General features: G+C 40.2%; 1 protein-coding gene, 1 non-coding gene and 1 pseudogene across 2 annotated transcripts; all 3 read right to left on the reverse strand.

The window, feature by feature from the left end:
- Window positions 1–1,727: 1,727 nt before the first annotated feature.
- Window positions 1,728–7,534, reverse strand: LOC143891622 (adenine phosphoribosyltransferase). The gene is made up of 2 exons (XM_077396150.1): window positions 6,838–7,534; window positions 1,728–3,433 (listed from the first exon to the last, which is right to left on the reverse strand). Exons 1-2 carry the CDS (start codon window positions 7,309–7,311, stop codon window positions 3,263–3,265), a joined length of 645 nt encoding a protein of 214 aa, XP_077252265.1. The 5' UTR covers window positions 7,312–7,534; the 3' UTR covers window positions 1,728–3,262.
- Window positions 7,491–7,562, reverse strand: TRNAH-GUG (transfer RNA histidin (anticodon GUG)). Its single transcript has one exon. It is a non-coding gene; the product is annotated as a tRNA-His (tRNA).
- A 2,247-nt stretch (window positions 7,563–9,809) lies between these two features.
- LOC143892032 (protein S40-1 pseudogene) lies at window positions 9,810–10,163 on the reverse strand (annotated as a pseudogene).
- Between the last annotated feature and the right edge of the window lie 9,706 nt (window positions 10,164–19,869).

Consider the following 19,869-nt stretch of genomic DNA (forward strand, 5'->3'; position numbering starts at 1 on the left):
GTGGGGAGCACAATGAATACCCTAGTTAGATGTGTTTTGGAAGAAAAAAATTGACCCTATCATATAATTTCTCACAAGGAAAATGCCACGGGTAAATTATTCATGTTGCATGTTTGTACACAAATTGCACCTAAAATCTAATCAGCCCATGTTGCCTCAAGAGTTTCGTAAAATAGCTATCAAATACTTTATAAATAACTTCTTTGTATCTATTAAACACCTTGCATATGTAGCTATGATAGTGAAGGGATCTATCTATTAATCTATACTATTTTACAAGGCAGTTTAAATGAAGAAACTTGGCTACCGTGAGACTCAAAATCTAATCTCAAAATCTCGAGGTAAAGAATCTGGAGGTTCGTGTCCTCTTCGAGGCATAATATTATTGGGATGCTCACTGCCCGACAATTTAAGGCCTTTGCCACCAAATTGGTCCTTGTTTGGGCAAGATTATTATAATTTAATCATATTTGCAAATGGGACATTGAGGCCTTTTTGGAAGTCCTTTTAAGCATATCATTTCTATGACTGTGATAAACCCCATCTGTGAGTAATCATATTTAAGTTAAATACCATTTTGTGTAAGATCGTATGCAGGGGGCAAAGTATGATAATATATTTAATCCAAAAAAAACTACATTGTTAATGAAAAACTCACTACAGTTGTCCTCGATGAGTCGATCATGTTCTGAAAGCAATGCATGATTGTTTCATTATCTATGCTACAAAATATATCATTTTCAATATAAGTAATCAAACTATCAGTCATCCATTGATCTGCCATCCGATTCCGTAAATTTCTAGGGTTTTATCATAAATATCTAGGGCAAATCTTATCAATCAAATGGTTTAGTCTTCAGAAATACAAAAAATAAAACAAAAAAGGAAAAAAATCTGCCCTTACCTCCTCCTCCTCCTTATTCTTCTTCTTTACTTCTTAGATGAGAGTGGGAGGGGCAAAGTTGAATCGAACGGCTTGAGAGTTGCCGAGTTGGGATGGTGGGACCATGGGAGTGGGAGGGGCGAATAGTTTCCAGAGAAAGGAAAAAAGAACTCTATTTTTTTTAGTGTGAATTTCAAGTTATGGTTTATTTTTAGGCAGTGAAATTTTCCCAATTTCCCCGCTTGATGGATAAAATCACCCCCCTTGAGTCCTTGACGTTTTCCTTTAAGTTTCAAAGGTAAAGGAAATGGTCAAAAGTGGAGAATTTATCCTCGCGCAATGAACCAATCTCATGATCCACGAAAAGTATCATTATCCTACTTTATTATTATATTTTGCTACTTTTCAACTGTTGTTTTCTAGAAAAGCTACTTTCCAACGGTTGTTTTCTAGAAAAGCATAGAAAAACTTTTCCAAAACTTTTAAAACATATACTTTATTTAGTTTTTTTTTCAACTCATGGGGGGCAGCTGCCCCCCTTATTACATACGTGGCTCCGCCCTTGATTGTATGCCAATATTTTTTGGGAAACGCCCCTTTTCATTACTTGGGACACCCAGCTGCATTGTCCGTGGCAATCAGGTCACTTCATCCCTTCAAATGTGAAGTACATCAGCACCTTTTCAGTCATAGATACACCGTAGCTGGGTGTCCCAAGTAATGAAAATGGGCACATTCATCATTTCTCTATTTGTTTTAGAGGTATCCAAAGGGGCCCTAAATCTAAAGACATTAGAAAGTGGCTCTATGCCATGCATGTAACGTATCTGTAATTGGGTGATCCAAAATATTTGATTAATTAACAAGTCATTAGGAGTCCAACAAATGAAGATAAAAGTGTTCTTATTCTCATATATAATTTTTTCAATTTTCTTTCCTCTATCTGTTTATTGCTCCTGCTTTAAATTCCTAACGAATTACCCTGAAGGTATAGGACAATATAATGTTTTGCTATATTCCTTATCCTTGGAAAAGTAGTGGTTGCATATCAATTGTTCGATGAAACTTTCCAGAGAAAACTTGCGCCGATCCTAATGACATGCCCCAGTTAAGGCAACGTTATGGCAGCTCAAGTCTCCCTCCCAACTCCCAAGTGTGGTCTGCTCTACAAAACTCCAGCAAAATGACACCCTTATCTGACTGTTATTTGCCCTTCACCCTTCACTGATAAGGAGCCTGATGAGATTGCTTCAAAAACAGTTCTTTTTTGTTGCAAAGAAACAAAAGGTATTCAACATCAAACAAATGGAAATATTTTCCTACAAACAGAAATACGTGTCATAGTGGATGCAGAGATTGCCCCACATACAACAAAGATTTGATGACTCCCTTTGGCAAGGATGACCCCCAAGAATTTCAGGAGCCCAATCAGGAGTATGGGAAAAATACAAAGGTTGACGGTAGGGGTGCAACTTAGGTGGGACTCAGCTAGACTGGGAAAACACCATTAGGATACAATTAGCATAAGAACATGAAGGAACTCAAAATCACCATCCCTCATAAGTCTCCCACTTCTCACAGCCTCCCACCTAGCTCTATTTTAAAGATCATCTATGTTCCTTCAAACCCAATTCTAAGACACTAAAAGGCTGTATTCTATAACCATCCAAAGATTAAATTCTTAGCCTTCTATGCTTCGGTGATGAACAAAAACAAAGAAATGAGTTCAGCAATCCTGACCTGCTCGGCCTGATTATGCAATTTTCGACTTTCGAGAGGTAAAATATTTGGATTTTGTGCTGAATTCTCAAAGCAAAGTAAATCTAAGCTATTCTGTTCCGCTCATTTTACCCGCTCCAAAGAGAAGCATTGAAGAATGCAGCCTAGATATTCAGCTCATCAGATTTTTCAATCTCCCAACGCCCTGAAAACCCAAGTTCTGTCTGCTACAGGCCTCAATTGATTGGTACAACTACTACAATTGACATGTGAACTTCACCGACCCGAAGTTTCAGACCACCTGCAACCTTTCACATCCCATTGTTCTCTAATCTGTTTCAGCTCTTCTATGACTTGAATGTGAACAACTCCAACAACTTGATGGGTAAGCCCATATCAAACGCATGACCCCAGAGGTTGTGACTATTCTGTCCTTCAGCCTAGGCCAAGAGCCCAAGCCCCAGACAAGCTTAATATTTTACAAGTGGGACAAATTATTCAGATCAATTAAATAAATTGAAACCTCAAAAAAAAAAAAAAAAACCCACTGTACATCCAGATGTGTTTCATCTGTTAGAACTCAATGACATTAATATACATTACTCCTAAAAAATGTGAGCACATTCAGTCAAGTTTGCCGGTGTCACTAAGAAGGTGTTTTCAGAGATCTTCAGAAGTGTCAGAAGGCGTGGAGTAGATATACGAAGTGAAGATCTCTTTAGCTATTTGAAGCATGCTTTTCAAGTCAGAGGCACCTAGCTCCAAGCAGTCTCGAACCAACCCTCCCTCTGCTTCTTGTTGCAATATCAAAACCACCTCCCTCAACGGCCCCTGCATTATTATAGAACAATTTTAGCTGAAAATGCTTACATCTAAATGACGGAACATTTGGGGAAAATGATTCATGCCCAGTTCTTTTGTAACTGCCAATTTTATTTTGAATGGTAAATAGGTATATATTATATTAGTAAAAAGTAAACCCCTCGACCAAGAAGGTCAGAACAGGGCAGTTTCAGGGTGGATACACAGAATACAAAGAAAAAACTACTAAAAGATATACAACACACCCCCACAAAGAACAAAAGACCTCATGGTGGAAGAAAAAAAAAAAAAAAAACTTACAAGACCGCCCTCTCAACTCCTGTCCTGGCCAGACGATCAGCCTTCACATAGGCCGATCTTCCTGACATGTTGATTTAAAGCCCGTCACTCTATCCTAAATCTTATCAATCATGTGCACAAATCTCTAGGGAAAGGGGTGGCTGCCATCCATCCACCAGATCACACTGTAAATCACCCTCCACAATTAGGCTACTAATGGGTGGCTCACATCCATCCACCTGATCACACACTGTGAATCACCCTCCACAATTAGGCTACTAAGAACAGATGGATAGGAGAGCCTAATACCTTGTAGAACAGCCTTCAGCTCCACCTCATTAGAATCTGTAACCCCAATAGGGCCAGAAAAAACCCATCTCGTATTACCCAACTCACCCCAAGCACTCCCAACCACGACCCTAGTTTCCCAAGATAGACCCTTTGGAACTTAAGTTTATACATGCCAGGTCTGAGCGTGGACCAAGGGGGGGGGAAAAGGTCTCCCTCTGCCCCTGTCCTCGAGCTCGGGTCAGACACCACTCACTCCAAATGTAAAAAATTTCAGAAAACTATGGATCGGGCACTACTAGGAGCCTGGGATTTTTTGCCCATGGCGCACGCCAGAGAGATCAAGCAATTTTTTTTTTAAAAAATGAACCATTGGGAGGAGAAATAGCTGATACAACAACTTTCTTGTTATACATGACAAATGCCAGATAGACGTGCATACGTGGAGATGGGCTTCATCCAAATAATATGGGGTCTTCGTTGGCTACGTAGTTGCTTTCCTTTACCTTCTTTGTTGCTTTCTGTTATAACAATCATGTTGATAAGTTTTACTATTTGGTTGTCCTTTTTAGGAGTTATTTAGTACGTGTATTTGCAGTTGTATTAAGGAGTTATCAATAAAAGAGATTGCAGAGATTTTCTTCCTATTTTTCCTCTACCTTGGTGCCATCTTCCATACGAGATTTTCTTTCCTCTCCTCTTGAGAGGTGCCGGTGAGACACCATAGCTCGAGGACACTCACGGAGGGCATGCAATTGAACCAAATGGATGGTCAGGTGCGGAATCTTCAAGCTACTCACCAGGCGCTCAAGGAAACTACAGATAGCGATGGGCTATGATGGAAGAGGTGCTGGAAAAGCTGAATGCCTACAATGGACACCAAGGGACCCGGAAGGATCTACTGGCCAGCAGTGCACCCTTGGGTAGCAACGCAGCTGGGGCAATGGGCATTCCTTCGGGGCTAACGAGCATCCAAACTCGGTCTATGTGCTTGGATTTTCCTCGCTTCGATGGGACGCATCCAAATGCGTGGATCCTCAAGGCAAAACATTACTTTGGGTCCCATCAGGTACCGATGGAGCAATGGTTAACGGTGGCAGCGCTCAATATGGAAGGGGATGCACTTGAATAGTACCAGTGGTACACCAATTATAAGCCAGATGCGACGTGGGATGACTTTGTGGATGCTATAGTTTTGGACATGCACGCTGCACGCAGTGAGAAATACACAGGTCATCTATCCAAGCTTCGCCAAGTCTCCACCATCCTAGAATTTGAAAAAGAATTTCAAGTGCTATCCAATAAGGTTAAAGTTTTGTCTCAATCTTACGTTATTGAAGTTTTAATCAATGGCCTCAAGGAAGAGATACGAGTTGGTGTTCAAAAGATGAGACTAAAAACGCTACTTGAAACCTTCAACCGACTTCAGGAAGAAGAATAGGCTATTCATCTCTAGGTGATGAGACCAAATTTGCTGTATCGACCCCAGTCAGCAGTTGCCCCAAGCCGATCTTCAAGCGTAGTAGTACCAGTTATCAAGCGACTCACCCTTGTCAAAGCACATGAACAAAGGGAGAAGAGCTTGTGCCATCATTGTGATGAGAAATTTACTCCTTACCACAAGTGCAAGGCCCAGCAACTTCATTGGTCGGAAGGGATGCAACAAGAAGAGGAGGACATTGATAATCTAGAACCGGACTCAGAGATCGATGATGATGGTAAGGACGTGACACCCTAGATTTCGCTACAGCTATCACTGGCACACAAGTTCCACATACCATGAGGATCATGAGGTCATTACGGCAATGTCCCCCTTACCATGATCGATAGTAGGTCAACTGATAATTTTATTGATCCAATGTTGACTAGAAAGGCCCAATTACCCACCCAATCAGTTGCGACCTTAGAAGTGATGGTGGCTAATGGTGAAAATTTTTAAAAGGAATGGGAAATTTAAGGGAGTACTTATCCATCCACAAGGGGTTCCAATCAAGGCGGACTCCTACCTCTTATCTTTCAAGGATAAGGGAGAAGAATTTGTGTTGAAAAGGATTCCTGCTACGGAATCAAAGGTCATGGAACCGGCCAAGATAGTCGAAGATATGAGAAGCATTGTAAAGGCATATGCTCTGCAGTTGTTTAGCCTGGAAGTGAGTTCTAAATCGGACAAGCAGGCCCCATAAATTCAGCAACTATTAGGGAAGTAGTTCGAAGATGTTTTCAACCAACCACACTGCTTACCGCCCATCAGATCCCAGGACCATCAAATACCTTTTCTTTTTGGCACCAAACCGATCAGTGTAAGACCCTATAGGTACCCCTACATCCAGAAAACTAAAATAGAGAAAATTATTAAAGAATTGTTGAATTCTGGGGTTATCAGACCTAGTGTATCCCCATTTTCATATCCTGACCTCTTGATGAAAAACCAAGACAACTTTTGGAGAATGTGTGTGGATTACCGAGCATTGAATAAAGCCCACTATGAAGGGTAAATTTCCTATACTTGTGATTGATGAAGTCTTGGACGAGTTGAAAGGGGGTGAGATTTTCACCAAGCTAGATCTAAGATCTGGCTAGCTATCATCAGATAAGAGTAAGAAGGGAAGACGTTTGCAGTACCATAGTTCAAGAGTCCCAAGTGGTTTGTCCTGTTTTTAGGAGTTATTTGCAGTACGATAGCTCGAGGACGCAAGAAACACTTTCAGGAAAATTCCTCAATGAGGATTGAGGAATTTGTTTTACGAACATAACACAAATCAAGCTGTAAAAAAATCTAAAATGAGCTACAGGGAGGTCAGAGGTGAGTGGATTTTATTTATTGAGTTAAAAAAAAAAACCCTTACCGATTGGTAAAAGACGAGGAGGAGCCTTCGTAGGAGAGATCTCGAAACACCCAAAACCCTCTGGTAGTTTTGCAAAAGCCATCTAGCCTTATCCTTGTCCGATTCCATCCGGGTCAACTCGCTCAACGCGCCCAACAAATCGTTCATTTCCGAAACGGCACGAAACACCTCTGTCGGAGGCCAACCCGATATGACATCTCTCCACGCGTAGTTTCTGAGATAATCCCATCCAAAAGACCAAATCCCTCCCCATAAAGCTAACCCTCCTTCGAGTTTTTGGGCGATTTTTCTCGCCCTTTCTGCACCCGAAACATCACCTCTCGAAGCACGTACGTTTGCAACTCGGTTCATGAGAGAGTGGGCTAGTGAGAATAGGGTTCGCCATTCCGCGAATGGGACAGAATTGGCCGGCAACGGTGCCGGGAAAATCAGGAAAAGGAGGAGGAGAAGGTTAGAAGTTCTTCTCCAAATCATTGATTTCTTGTGACGGGGGATATCCAATCGTCGAAATGATTTGTTCGGAGAGGAAGAAAAAAATTTCGGTTACGAGGGTTTTAGGAAAGAAGACGTGAGACGCAATTTGATTCAATACTTAGGTGAGAAGCAATTTGAATTTTTTAACGGAAGGCTAACAAAAATCTAAAATGAAAGAGTGTGGCTGCTGGGATTCGAGCCCAGGTCTCCACGGCCACAACGTGGAATTCTCACCACTAAACTACAGCCACAATTTATTCTTAACTTTGCAGCTACTCTTTACTATTCAAGAATATTGTCTCATCATCAAATTGATAAATGCACTAACTCATCTTGTTTTTTATTATTTAAAGAGCTGTCAAAGGGTATTAAGTTCCCAAAAAAGCTCTCCGAAGCCAATTGAAAAGGAAACGACAATCTAAGTTTGTGCATTATTAAAGCATTGTAGTGCCAGTATCAGTAGCCTAAACTAATTGTCGAAGTCCATGTACTCAAAGTGGCAGACGGCCGGCACAGAACGAAAATTCTCAGCCGCTAGGCCTGAATGCCAGGCACGGCACAAATAGTTTAGGACGGTCGACACAGAACGAAAATTCTCAGCCACTAGGCCCGAAGGCCAGGCACTGCACGAATAGTTTAGGGTTAGGAACAGAATGGCCCGTGGCCTACTTTGAACCATGCCGGGCCACTTTTTTCATAAAAATTTAACTATTTAGACCCTATTTCTTAGTTGGGGCAGCCCCTTCTAGGGTAAAACAGCCGTAACATGATACTGTGTCCTGCCTTTTCATGTCATCGTGCAAGAAATCCAAACCCGGCATAGCACGCGTCTTCATGTCCTGGCACGGCCCATGTCATGAGTGCAGCATGCCTGCACGGCACGTTCGCCACCTTGAGGCCACATACAGTACCGGCCACATAATTAGATGATCAGCATTCATTTGTGTAGCCTCAATATTGATAGGTTATTGGCAAAATCTTCTTCATCAGATGATCCTAGACCTCCAAATTATGAATGTTTAGAATGTTTTACAACAGCCAATTATACGTCCAAAATAGGGGTTTGTCTTAATCCAGGTTTTCGAATCAATTAATACTTAGTGTTAAGTCAATAAAAAGAATAGACACTCGAGAGAGAAGAAAATCATCATCAAAAAGGAAAAAACAAAATATTATTTGTAGTTTTCTGCTGTGTTTAAATGCGACTTTTTTTTTAATGGAAGTGAAATTATATCTGTAAGTGAGTGTCAAAGACTGCGGTGGGTATTTTTGTACATTTATTCGTTATTTGGTTGCCCAAAATGTGGATGAATGATGGGGATTTGTGGAATTTGAAATGACAGACCTTGTTTGCTTGCTAAATTTGTGTTGAAACTCTACTGAATATGTGGGGCTAATGTTCGCTCTCCTCTTCCAACGAAATTTAACCAAAATGGAGAAATTTGAGTTGTAAGAAGAGTAGAAAAGGTCTTATCCTATTCTCTTTCTCTGTCTTGCAGGGATTTGCTAGTGTCCATCGCAAAAGGCATTCCGTTGATGGCTTGTTGCATGTCAGAGTAGCCACCTCATGAATGGAGACAAAATCTGCTGAAAAGTGAGCATGTGTGGCTGCTTTCGTAACAAGCCAACAGTGAAATGCCTTCTGCGATGGACACTGTAGCAAATCCCCACAATCCAATGTAGTTTCGGAACTAATTATATGGATCCAATGGATACATTCGAATCCAACTGTCATGCCCAAGACCTGTCCTGCTGTCTATTAATTTTTGAATCCTTTGGATAAATCCGACCCTCTAGGTCCATCGACACCCCTATTACTTTTGAATTAACTTTTGGATCCATCGGACTCTCTAGGTCCATTGACACTCTTACTCTTACACGGAGCAGCTTTTAATCAGCGTTTTACTCTTGGTTGCCATACGGCATCTTCGCATCGGCCCGTTCTTGAGGGTCCAAAACTAAAGCACATAACTCTCCTACTTAAAGGCCACGTGGCTCCGACATTTCTTTTTAAATTTATCGGGTCACCCAAAGGAAGAAAATACCACTTGTTAATGGAAAATTCTTATATCATATGCTCCTCATTTTGCTAGGGTCGCCCCTCCTGCTCTTTGCTTTTGGAACAAACCCTTCACTTTATTATAACAGTTTTTTATCCACTAATGAGCATTAGAATTTAGAAGTTCCCAGTAGGTGGGAATTGGAACAGCCTCTGAGAAAAGGGGGTGCGTCTATGAAATCAAATGGCGTAAGCACGAATTTTTTCTTTTCTTTCGTCTCCGTACTGGTTATTACTGAATCAGACCCATTATCTAAACACCAGCAAATCAAACCCAGAGAAAGCATATTTTAAATCAAGTTTGAATTTTTTCCAAATTAAAGGGCTATGAAAACCCCACGTTCCTATTCTTTTACAAATAATAGGAACCCCAAACTGAAAAACCAAAAAAAAAACTAAGGGAGAGGAAATTTAAGAATATATGAGGTGGGTTTATGTGTCATCCCTCCAAGAATCCGGTCATCCGGAGTACGGAATTCCGAACATGGCTGAGATCCCTTCCTTTGAGCTTCCTCCCATTGCCGCTGCGAACGGAGGATGCCATATTTCCGGTCATTCTCCGAGCCGCAAGAACGTGAGGCGGCGTCATCTCTCCGTCGTCATCGTCAGATTCCCGGCTAGATAAATCGGTCTTCCACGATTTTCCGGCGGGAATCTTGATCGGAACCGACTCCTTCCGTGGTCGCGGGGGAGTCCGAGTTTTCTTAGTAGGAGAGAAGGATATGTTCGGAAAGTCGCCTTCTTCTCTAGAGCGATCGACCCACAACACGTCGGCCTCTTGGAATTCCTCCATGGAACAAGGCTTGGATGTTTTAAGAAGAAAGAAATCCGTGTGAATTTAAGGACCTCATGAGGGACATTTCATTGTAAGATCAATGTCGTGGTAACTCGAAAGGCACTGAGTGCGCCCCCCGGCTCTTAGCCGAGCCACTGATACTGATGCCGGATAAAGTGCATTATTAGGGTTCGGTGTAAAACGGTGGGCCCCACCCCCCTCAAAATTAAAAAAAAAATTAGGTGTAAAATGGTGGGCCCCACAATGTCCAGGTTTGGATAGGGATGGTTGGCACCACCCCATAAAAAAAACATGAGGTGGTGGTGTGAAAAATGTGAAAAATGGTAGGAATTAAATGGACGGTTTGGATCATTCTATGGTGTGGGCCGTACAATCCTTTTTCGAAAAATACTGGCTACAAGGGCTTACACGGTTTCAACATTTAGAACCTCATATATATTATAGATAGGATCATGGAAATAACATATGGAGGACCCCCTTAGTTTATTTGAGCCGCCCCTCTTTAGCGGTTTCTTTAGTCTTTACTAGAAGTCTAGAAGACAAAGAAGCTCAACACTCGTAAGATCATTTATAATTAGGGAATTGCTAGTGTCCATCGCAAAAGGCTTTCCGCGGCTAGTCTGTTGCCACCTCGTGAATAGAGACAAAAGTCTCCATTCACGAGGTGGCTAGTCTGAATTGCTAAAGACCAGCTGCGAAAAGCCTTCTGCGATGGAGCTTAGCAAATCCCTTATAATTAAGGGGTACGGAAGTGAAAATGAGTGCATTTATCATGAGGGCCCGTTGAGGCAGCACTAAATTTAAGCATGACACCCCCTGTTAATTTGTCTCATGTGTAAGAAATTTTAAGAAAGCTCGCTTCATCAGTCTTAGTTTGACATCAACAGCCAATTAGCCATGTTCCAAAGGCTAAACTCCCACCGTTCGAAATGGCCTCAAAATATATTATATTGACAGCAAATTGTATCAGCGTATATTAATATTTTATACTAATGACATCCACTTAAAATAATTAAAACTCAAGATTTTGGTGACTTTAATTTATTCCCCTTGACTATAAGAAAACATATCAAATTGGGGTCTTTGCAAAAGAAGTCTTTTACTTTGCTTCGTTTGAAGAAGTAGCCTTCTAGTTTGTCAATTTGCAAATGGAGTAATCAAATTTCAGTGAACTTGGCAAATCAGGTCTTCTCATCAATTTGTAACCAAAATACCCACGGGTGGATTGTTTTCTACTCATAAAGATATGAAAATGTCCGATCCTTAGATGTAAAAGAAGAAAAATTACCTAGTAAGAAGACCAAAATACTCATAATGCTCAGTAATTTGTTTTGATACGGTGTGTCTCACCAACACAACTCAAACCCATGCATCAGGTGGGGCCGACCATTTTGTCTCATATTTCGATGTGTAGGTCCCCCGTTCTCCACCCAAGCCCATGCTTAGGGTGGCGCCCACCATTTTTCACCTCACGTTTTGATGGGGGGACCCAATGCTAGTATCTGGCAGTGTTGTGGCTGTTGTTTTCATTTTGCTGAAGCGGTTAGGTTTTTGTCTTTGCCGTTTTGTTGGGTGGCCTTTGGCTCCCTTTTGATAGTTTGTTTGCCCTTCTTCTGATGTGCGAGGGGCTTGCTTTTCTGTTTTCTTGTAGTATCTTTATTGATCTTTTTAATATATCTGGTCGGGGTCCGCCTAACCCTAGCTTACCTATTTCAAAAAAAAAAAAAACAAGTCATCGACCATCACGAGTATTTTGGTCTTTTTAATGAGATAAATTTTGTCTTCTCACATGAAAGGACATTTTAGTCTCTTTATGAGTAAAAAACAATCCACGGTGTGTATTTTGGTCACATTGATAGCATGACCTGATTTGCAAGATTCATAGATGTGATGATTCTATCTTCAAATTGTCAAACTATAAGCCTTGTTTTGCAAATAAAGAAAATCAGTGTACTTCCTTTGCTTTGTCATGTTTTCCCAGCCTAACCAAAGTCACTCAAGCCGAGTGCCAAAATTTTAAGAAGTCTGGCATCAATGATTGGCCAGGACCTTCCGGCTTGCATGGTTTTAAATTTCGATTTCGGCGGTCCAGGCCAAAACCAAAATTTTTGCCGAAATTCAGTAGCAAGTCCCAAAATTTCAATTTTTTGGGCTGACATTACCGAATTTCGGACGAAATTCGGTGAGGCCACGCTCGGATACCCACGAGATTAAGGTTTGGATTTAGTTCATAGTTTGAACTTGATCAGATCCTTTAGATTTCCAAATCAGCCACGACAGTGTAAAAAATTCCGATTTTGAAATCTGTTCTGCGAGACATTATTTGGAAATCAATATTTGTGGCAACTTCCTTCACCGTCGCTGCTCCTCGACGATGCTCCGGCAGCAGCGAGACATCCCCCCCCCCCCTCTCTCTCTCTCTAAACTCAAATCCAAATTAAAATACAAATGCATGAGGTATCCAAACGGGCCCTAAAGAAATAAAGAGGGCATTTAATTTCGGTTTGGGTAGGTTTCGGTTTCGGACTTGACCCAAATCTAAAATTTCGGCCAAAATTTAAAACCGTGGACCCATCAGCTGCAGGGTTGTGGGCCCATTTCTTCATATAGACTCAATGCGGGGAAGTAATATATTCGCCTCCTTTTCTTCCCGGGGCCACCCACCTTGATTTTATGACTGCTCTTTTTTACACTAGAAGGAGGTAGCCAGGGGAAGAAAAATGGGCGAATACATCATCCCCCCAATGCCAGATCATGATGTGGGCCCCTCTACTGCGTTACAAAACGGGAGTCGGGAGAGAGCTCAAGGTTAGTTAAAATGACAAAAATGCCGGTACCATAGGGTTGAATATCCAGCCGGAAGCTCTGGGACAAAGACTCAAATGCCCAATTCCTCTCTTTGATTTGATGAAGTCTGACCTATCTTTGGTAATGACATTAGTGGTGATGCCATATTTGAAATTTTGACCTGGGGAGGAGGGTATTCTGGTCACAGTAACCTTCATATTTTGGAAATGTTTCCTTTTTAATAAACTTTTTTAACTCGGAATTTATTTAGGAACTTGGTACGGCACCTTAAATTTTATTAGTTAAGAAAAAAATAATTACAAGAGTGAGACTTGGAACCTTGCCTCTAATCCAACAAGATAGAAGAGAAATATAAAATCCCTTTACCTTTTCCCAAAGAAATAATTAATAGGAAAAATTACAGTCACACCCCCTCAACTTTCTGACACATTCAACAATAACTCTGTATTTTCCAACTCATCAACTATACCCCCTGACTTTTCAATGTGTATAAAGGCACACCCCCTCTTTTGAAACACTATCAGTGCTAATTAAGATCTCCTCTCTAGTCAGCCGACCAGAGAACCTTCTCTAGTTTGCCGATCAAAAACACAGTGAACCCACATTGTTTGGATGATCCAAAGCATTCATTTGATAGGCCTTGACATAGATAGGATGTGCAAAAAAATCAGCTCCATAGGATCATCCTAGCCCTTTGATTTGTGGACAGACCGTCAACTGAGGGGGTCTACCTTATACACATTGAAAAGTCAGAGTGTGTAGTTGATGAGTTTGAAACTACAGAGTTATCGTTTAATGTGTCAGAAAGTTGAGGGGGCGTAACTGTATTTTTCTCCAATTAATATTTATTTAGTATGAATATAAGAAATACCTAATTCGTTGCATCTAACAACTCCTCTAGAGTTCTTTAGAGAGAGTAGCTCATTCCCCAAAAAACTGCATTATTAGTGTTGGTGTCACAAGCATGATTGGCCAAGCTGTCCGCAACATGATTACCTTCCTTGAAAATGTGAGTAATAATAATATCCATAGCAAATAATATATCCCCTATCTCGTTTCCTTTTTAATAAGTTGATAAAGACTTGTATGGCTTATAATCACGGTCTCTCTCATTACAATGGGATATCCATGTCAGGTCCAACTGCTAGTTAAGTGTTTAGTGCACAGTGGACCACCCAAGTGGGGGCCCACTAGATGAATGGTCTTGATCATTGGACCACGGATAATGTGCAATGTTGGTGATGTGAGGAACAGAATTTTTAAGTGCTTATGGGCTTACCTACAGCCTGGCCCATTAATCATGTCAAGGCCCATCTTTAGACCAAAAGAATAATGGGCTCTCATAATTACGCTCAAGCCCAATGTACAATTACATTTTTGAAGGTTCAGATTAAGATGGTGATAAAATTAAAGTACATGAACAGATAAAAGCAAACGGCTAAAGCTCAAGTCGATGGTGGTTGGGCCCTCTTGATCAAATTGTGATAACTTTTTCGCAGTTAATTCTTTACTCTTGGTCTTGGTGCGTCAAACCACAATATTCTCTTATATTAAGGCCGTGTTCGTTTTAGATTGTGACAACCGATTGTACCCACCCCCCCCCCCCCCCCCCCCCCCCCCCCCCCACACACACACATCTTGGACTCAAAATTACATTAGGGGCTGTTTGGATGATGAGAAGATTTTGATTTGGATTTCTCGCATTTGCAGCCCATTTTGCTTTGTGATTTGGATCCGGATCAATCCTTGGATTTCCAAATCAGTGATTGACAATGAAAAGAAATCTGATTTCCAAACATGCTGTGGAAATAATCAAATAAGTAATTGGAATCCACAGATCTGGCAGTTTCCTTCACCCTCTTTGCCCCTCAACCTCCCTCCTCTACTAGGAAATATCCCCTTCCCTCTATGTCTCCCTCAACATGAGCTGGCGGATCTATTCATTTTCTATTCAAAACTCAATTCCAAATCCAAATACAAAATATGAGGTATCCAAACGGGCCCTAATTGTAGAGAAAAATAGTACAAATGCATTCATCCAAATACTATTGTCTTATTGATATTATATCGGAAAAAAATAGAAAAAATAGTAACTTTTGTAATCCCAACTCTTAGGCCACATTTGGCAGCCATAATTTTTTTTCCATGGAATATTAGTTTATTTAGTATTGGGCCTTAGTACACTTGGGTTTTCTTCAAAACCAAATTCTCTCTCTCTCTCAAGTCTAACTATTCAAATCATCCAAGTCCAAGTGCATGTTTGGCAATCATGAAATTATATTTCATGGAATATTCTTTGGCCCAATTGTGAAAATAGAGCTGATATAGATGGTGGTGGAGGGACTTGAGAGGCCATTGGTGGAGGGAGTATGATAAATCCTTAAAAACAGTGAAAAAAATACCCTACTTCAGCTTTTGGTTTTCTGGAGATTTTCATGCTCCCTCACTCCCACCATCTCTAGCCTCTTCTCCTCTATCCCATCACTCACAACTGGTCTCACTAATTTTAGATACCCCCTGAAACGGATAAAATCCCCCCTCTTAACGGTTTCTGTGAGAATGGTTCACTGCTTGAGGATAAATTCACCCCCCGTAAAACTTAACGAAACTCCTTTAACGTTTTTCTTTGCCTTTAAAACTTAACAAATAACATTTGGGGTTATCATTTCCCTTATTTTTTTCATGGCTGCCAAAGCCAAACAGGCACCAAAACTCTCTCTCTCTCTCTCTCTCTCTCTCTCTCTCTCTCTCTCTCTCTCTCGTTTCCTTTTCAAATCTCTCTGTCTCTCTCGTTTCCTTTTCAAATAAAAGGAACCACTAGAAATTAAGAATCTCTAATTGAGTAGAAACAAGACACAATCAAAACCAAACAAATATGACCCAAGGTGTTAGATAGAAATATGACCTAAACCTGCCTACCCTCACACGTAGATATTTAGATAGAAACTAGCACAAGCTATTGCCATTTGAGATGAATATCCTAACGGACCTAACCTATGTGGTATTTTCGGGTGGCCGAATATAAGCTTTTTTGAGCAGTTTGTCAAATTCGAACAAAGAAGATGAAGCAAGTCTTGTCAATCAACATTTGAATAAAGGGGGATTTGATGTTGGAAAGCATTTCCATTTCCATTTCCACCATGTAAATGTGATTACAGCCTCAGGAATTGGGAAACACCGCAAAGATATCCAACTAAAGTAGAGCACATCCACTTAAGAGGCCTTCAAGAATAACAGGCAATCAATGATATCCACATTCCTAACGGTTTGGTCAAGAAAAAGATTTTACAGGAACATTTATAGATTCATATCATCTTTCTCAAGTATTTGACAAGTAACTGATTGGGTTTGCCACATTCGACGTTGAATGTTACTCAATGTTCCTCCACACGTCGGTGCAACAGTTTTATAGAGTATATATTGTAGGCTAGTGATATTTGCACTACCATGTTTTGATAATGAGACAAACTCACCTTGTCCTTTCCTTTTTAATTGGCTGTTGAGAGCTTTATCGGAATGGTAATAGCTTTTGAGAGTTGGTTAAATAACAAAAGACAAGGTAAGGAATATCTGCACCCTATATTGTATAATGCAAAGTGTAATGGATTTAAGACCCTTAACATTGTCTACAAATACGTATGTTATGCAAATGCTCTTATATACTTGGTGAAACTATTTTATCTATGGCGGATGCAATAGTTTGGATAAAATGTGATAATTGTGAAACAACCGATTACTTCAAACGCTTAAGCTATTAGCAATGGTGTTATTTTATCACATATACTTCAACACTCCCATCGTGTGTTCCCTCTTTTTTGGGTTGCCAGTACACGTGGATTTTTAACATCAAAGAGTTGTCACCAGGAGGCAATAGCCCTGATAACATGTGAAACGACCAATTACTCCAAAAGCTTAAGCTGTTAGATATGATGTTATTTAATGATATATACTTCATCACTAATGAGAGGCCTTTGGTGAATAAGTTTGTTGTCATATCAACATTAGACACAAAAGACATGACCAATTTTGCAACTTTATATCTTTCACTGAAATTAAAGCACAAACTGAAGAAACATTATGGAACAAAGAACATACTATATCCAAATCACATCACCAGCAAAGACAACATGTTAAAAACATGGTACTCTGCCTTAGCATTGGGATGAAACACAATGGTTGTCTTTTAGAACACCAAAAAACTAAAATCAAGCCAAGAAAGATGAAAAAATATGTACATGATCTGCATCATTTGGGTAACCAGCCCAATCAACATCAAAGAATACCCAATGTAAGGATGCATGTCAGTTATCTTTTCGATTGCTAGTTCAAAAATCGAATTTTCAATAGATGTGTAGAGTCGACAACTAGGTTGAAGGAACAAGGACCCCCTATTTATGATTATGTAAAACAAATCAAAGTCTCCAAGATAGAGAACATTATTTGGATACAAGATTGGAAGGGATTAGACGCCAATCTCACCCGATCTAGGTTCGGTCTTTACTGCTAATTATTGTTTTTAACCACAATCAATATGTTTGATTTGGTCATTGTAAACACGTGTTTTTTTTTTAAAATAAGAGACCAAACAATAACATGAAAGCCCTCACCTTTTCAAGGAATTACTCTTCTGCTTAGAGCCTTAGAAAAGCCCATCCTTTCATGGCTACTTACTACCTATGCCCTTCACTTTTTAAGTATAAAACCAACCAAAAAGCCATTCAAATTTACAATGGAATGCCACTCAACCCTAAATCCTAAATCAGCCCTTTCCTTGCCCTTTTTTTTTTAAACCACGCCCAAAATGTTCCCAAATTGCGTCTGAATCCCAAATCTTGCCCAAAAATCATGTAACCAACCCCAAATCTCTTATATCAGACCAGTTTTGCTAGGCTTCTCTTTTTTTTACACGAAATCTGTTTTGAACCTGAAAATCCCACCATTTTTTCTTCCCTAAAATGCCACACCCTGCCCAAATCCTCAATGACAACCAAAAACTTTGTTTTCATAAAAATAAAAAAAAATGAAATCAAGCGCAAACCTGATTTTCTTATATCCTCCTTTTTCAGCTACAACCCTTCAAACCGCGAAAATTTCAAGAGCAAAAGCTCTCTCTCTCTCTCTCTCTCTCTCTCTAGCCTTTTACATTTTTTTATGGGTAAGCTGGGGTTAGGCAGACCCCTACCAGTGATACAATAGCAGGAATGCCCAATCCTTAGAACAATGTCTAAGGAAGAGGCTTAACAACTAGGGTCATGATACCCTTGACGACAAACTCAAAATAAGCAAGAGAAAAGAAAGATATGAGCTGGATTTGGGTAGTTGGTGAGGCTTGGGACACACTTGATCCCTAGAACAAGACCCCACATTCAGGTGAAGCCATATTTACTGTGATCCAAGAGGTCTATCATCTTCTGGCTATACTTATTCTCTGGCTTTTCCTGAACTCCTGGATCTTTGGGGGTTCTGTTTTTCTTTGATAGAAGAGTTTTGTTTTCTCTTGTTGGGGAGTGCTCTTCTTCGCCAGCTTTCTATTTTCCTTTTTTCCGTTGGACTCTTTGCCACGAAACTTCCCCAGCGGGATTGGATTCCAATTGGATGGATGATACTTCCATATTCCGGATCATCACTCTCTCTCCATGACACAAGCTATTTTCTAAGAGGGAAAGTTCATGCACTCATGAATTTACCAAATGTAGAAGCTGTCCTTCAAAATCACATATATCATGGGGAACTAAAATTTTGTCTAAGTAGAGGATATCTATTGAGAGGAGAGAGGTTGTAATATTGAATCAAAAAGTGGTAATCTTAATATAGACCAGGAAGTTGAAGATCTCTTAAAACCAAAAGGATGCAACTAGACACAAGATCTTAGTTAGCAATATTTCATGTGTGTGCAACTTGCAGGAAAGCATGCTTTCATGCATTCTTCATGCTCCTCATACCTCCATTTATAAAATATCCCAAATCCATATCTCTCTAAGTGACATGTAGCTTACAAGAGCATTTCAGAGGTAGGGTACATGTCATGATGCCAGAAACCCATGATTTATAGATGAACCAAGGGGCTTGCCGTTTGTAATCTCCTGTTTCTGTTCATCTGAACTAATGACATATTTACGAGGAAATTACTAAGTCTCGGGAATTTAGCAGTGCCCATATCTTTTCATTGGTGCTCATCTTTTAGTTAGGAGCCATCATCATCAGTTATATAGTGCTGGTTTTGCCTATCCGTTCAGAATAGATCTTGGAAGGTTGTGATGTTCTTTTTTCTCAGAGGATTCATCAGTTGCTGGTTTTGGTTGTTCATGTGGACAAACCAGGAGAAAATAAAATTTGTAAGAAAGAACAATTGAAATATATTGTAAAAATTGGATCTCAGCCAAACATTATCTGAAGTTTCAATGCCTAATCATTTTTCCAGAAAAAACAGAGCTCTGAACCATATCAAGGCAATTCCCCAAACAGATGCTACAGAAAACAAACATCATTCTGTTACACCGCCTACAATTACTTTCTGCAGTTCCGCATCAAGACTGAAGAATCTCTTCTTTTCCTTCATTTTTCTTTTTTCCGCAGAAAATAGCCTTGTCCAATTGAGTTGCAAGCTCAACCTTGTGAATGGTAGGATCTCACACCCTCTTCACCACCTTCACTACTTCTCAACAAAGATCTTTTCACAACTTACATGTTTTGCTGCTCCCATTTGCCCCTAATGCATCAGTATCATTTTTTATTTTTTTTTGAAAATTTAAAAATATTTATTTCTGAAAATCAAGCAATTTACAATGGAACAGGCAAATTACAGATTACGGGAGAACCCCACAACAGGGGAAGAGGAAGAAAGAAACGAGCGAGTACAAATTATCTCCCCGAAGACCATCGTGTATGACAATGG

Source organism: Tasmannia lanceolata, unplaced genomic scaffold (assembly GCF_043159265.1).
Source record: "Tasmannia lanceolata isolate RefF3 unplaced genomic scaffold, GAP_Taslan_0.1 ptg000015l, whole genome shotgun sequence".
Lineage (NCBI taxonomy): Eukaryota > Viridiplantae > Streptophyta > Magnoliopsida > Canellales > Winteraceae > Tasmannia > Tasmannia lanceolata.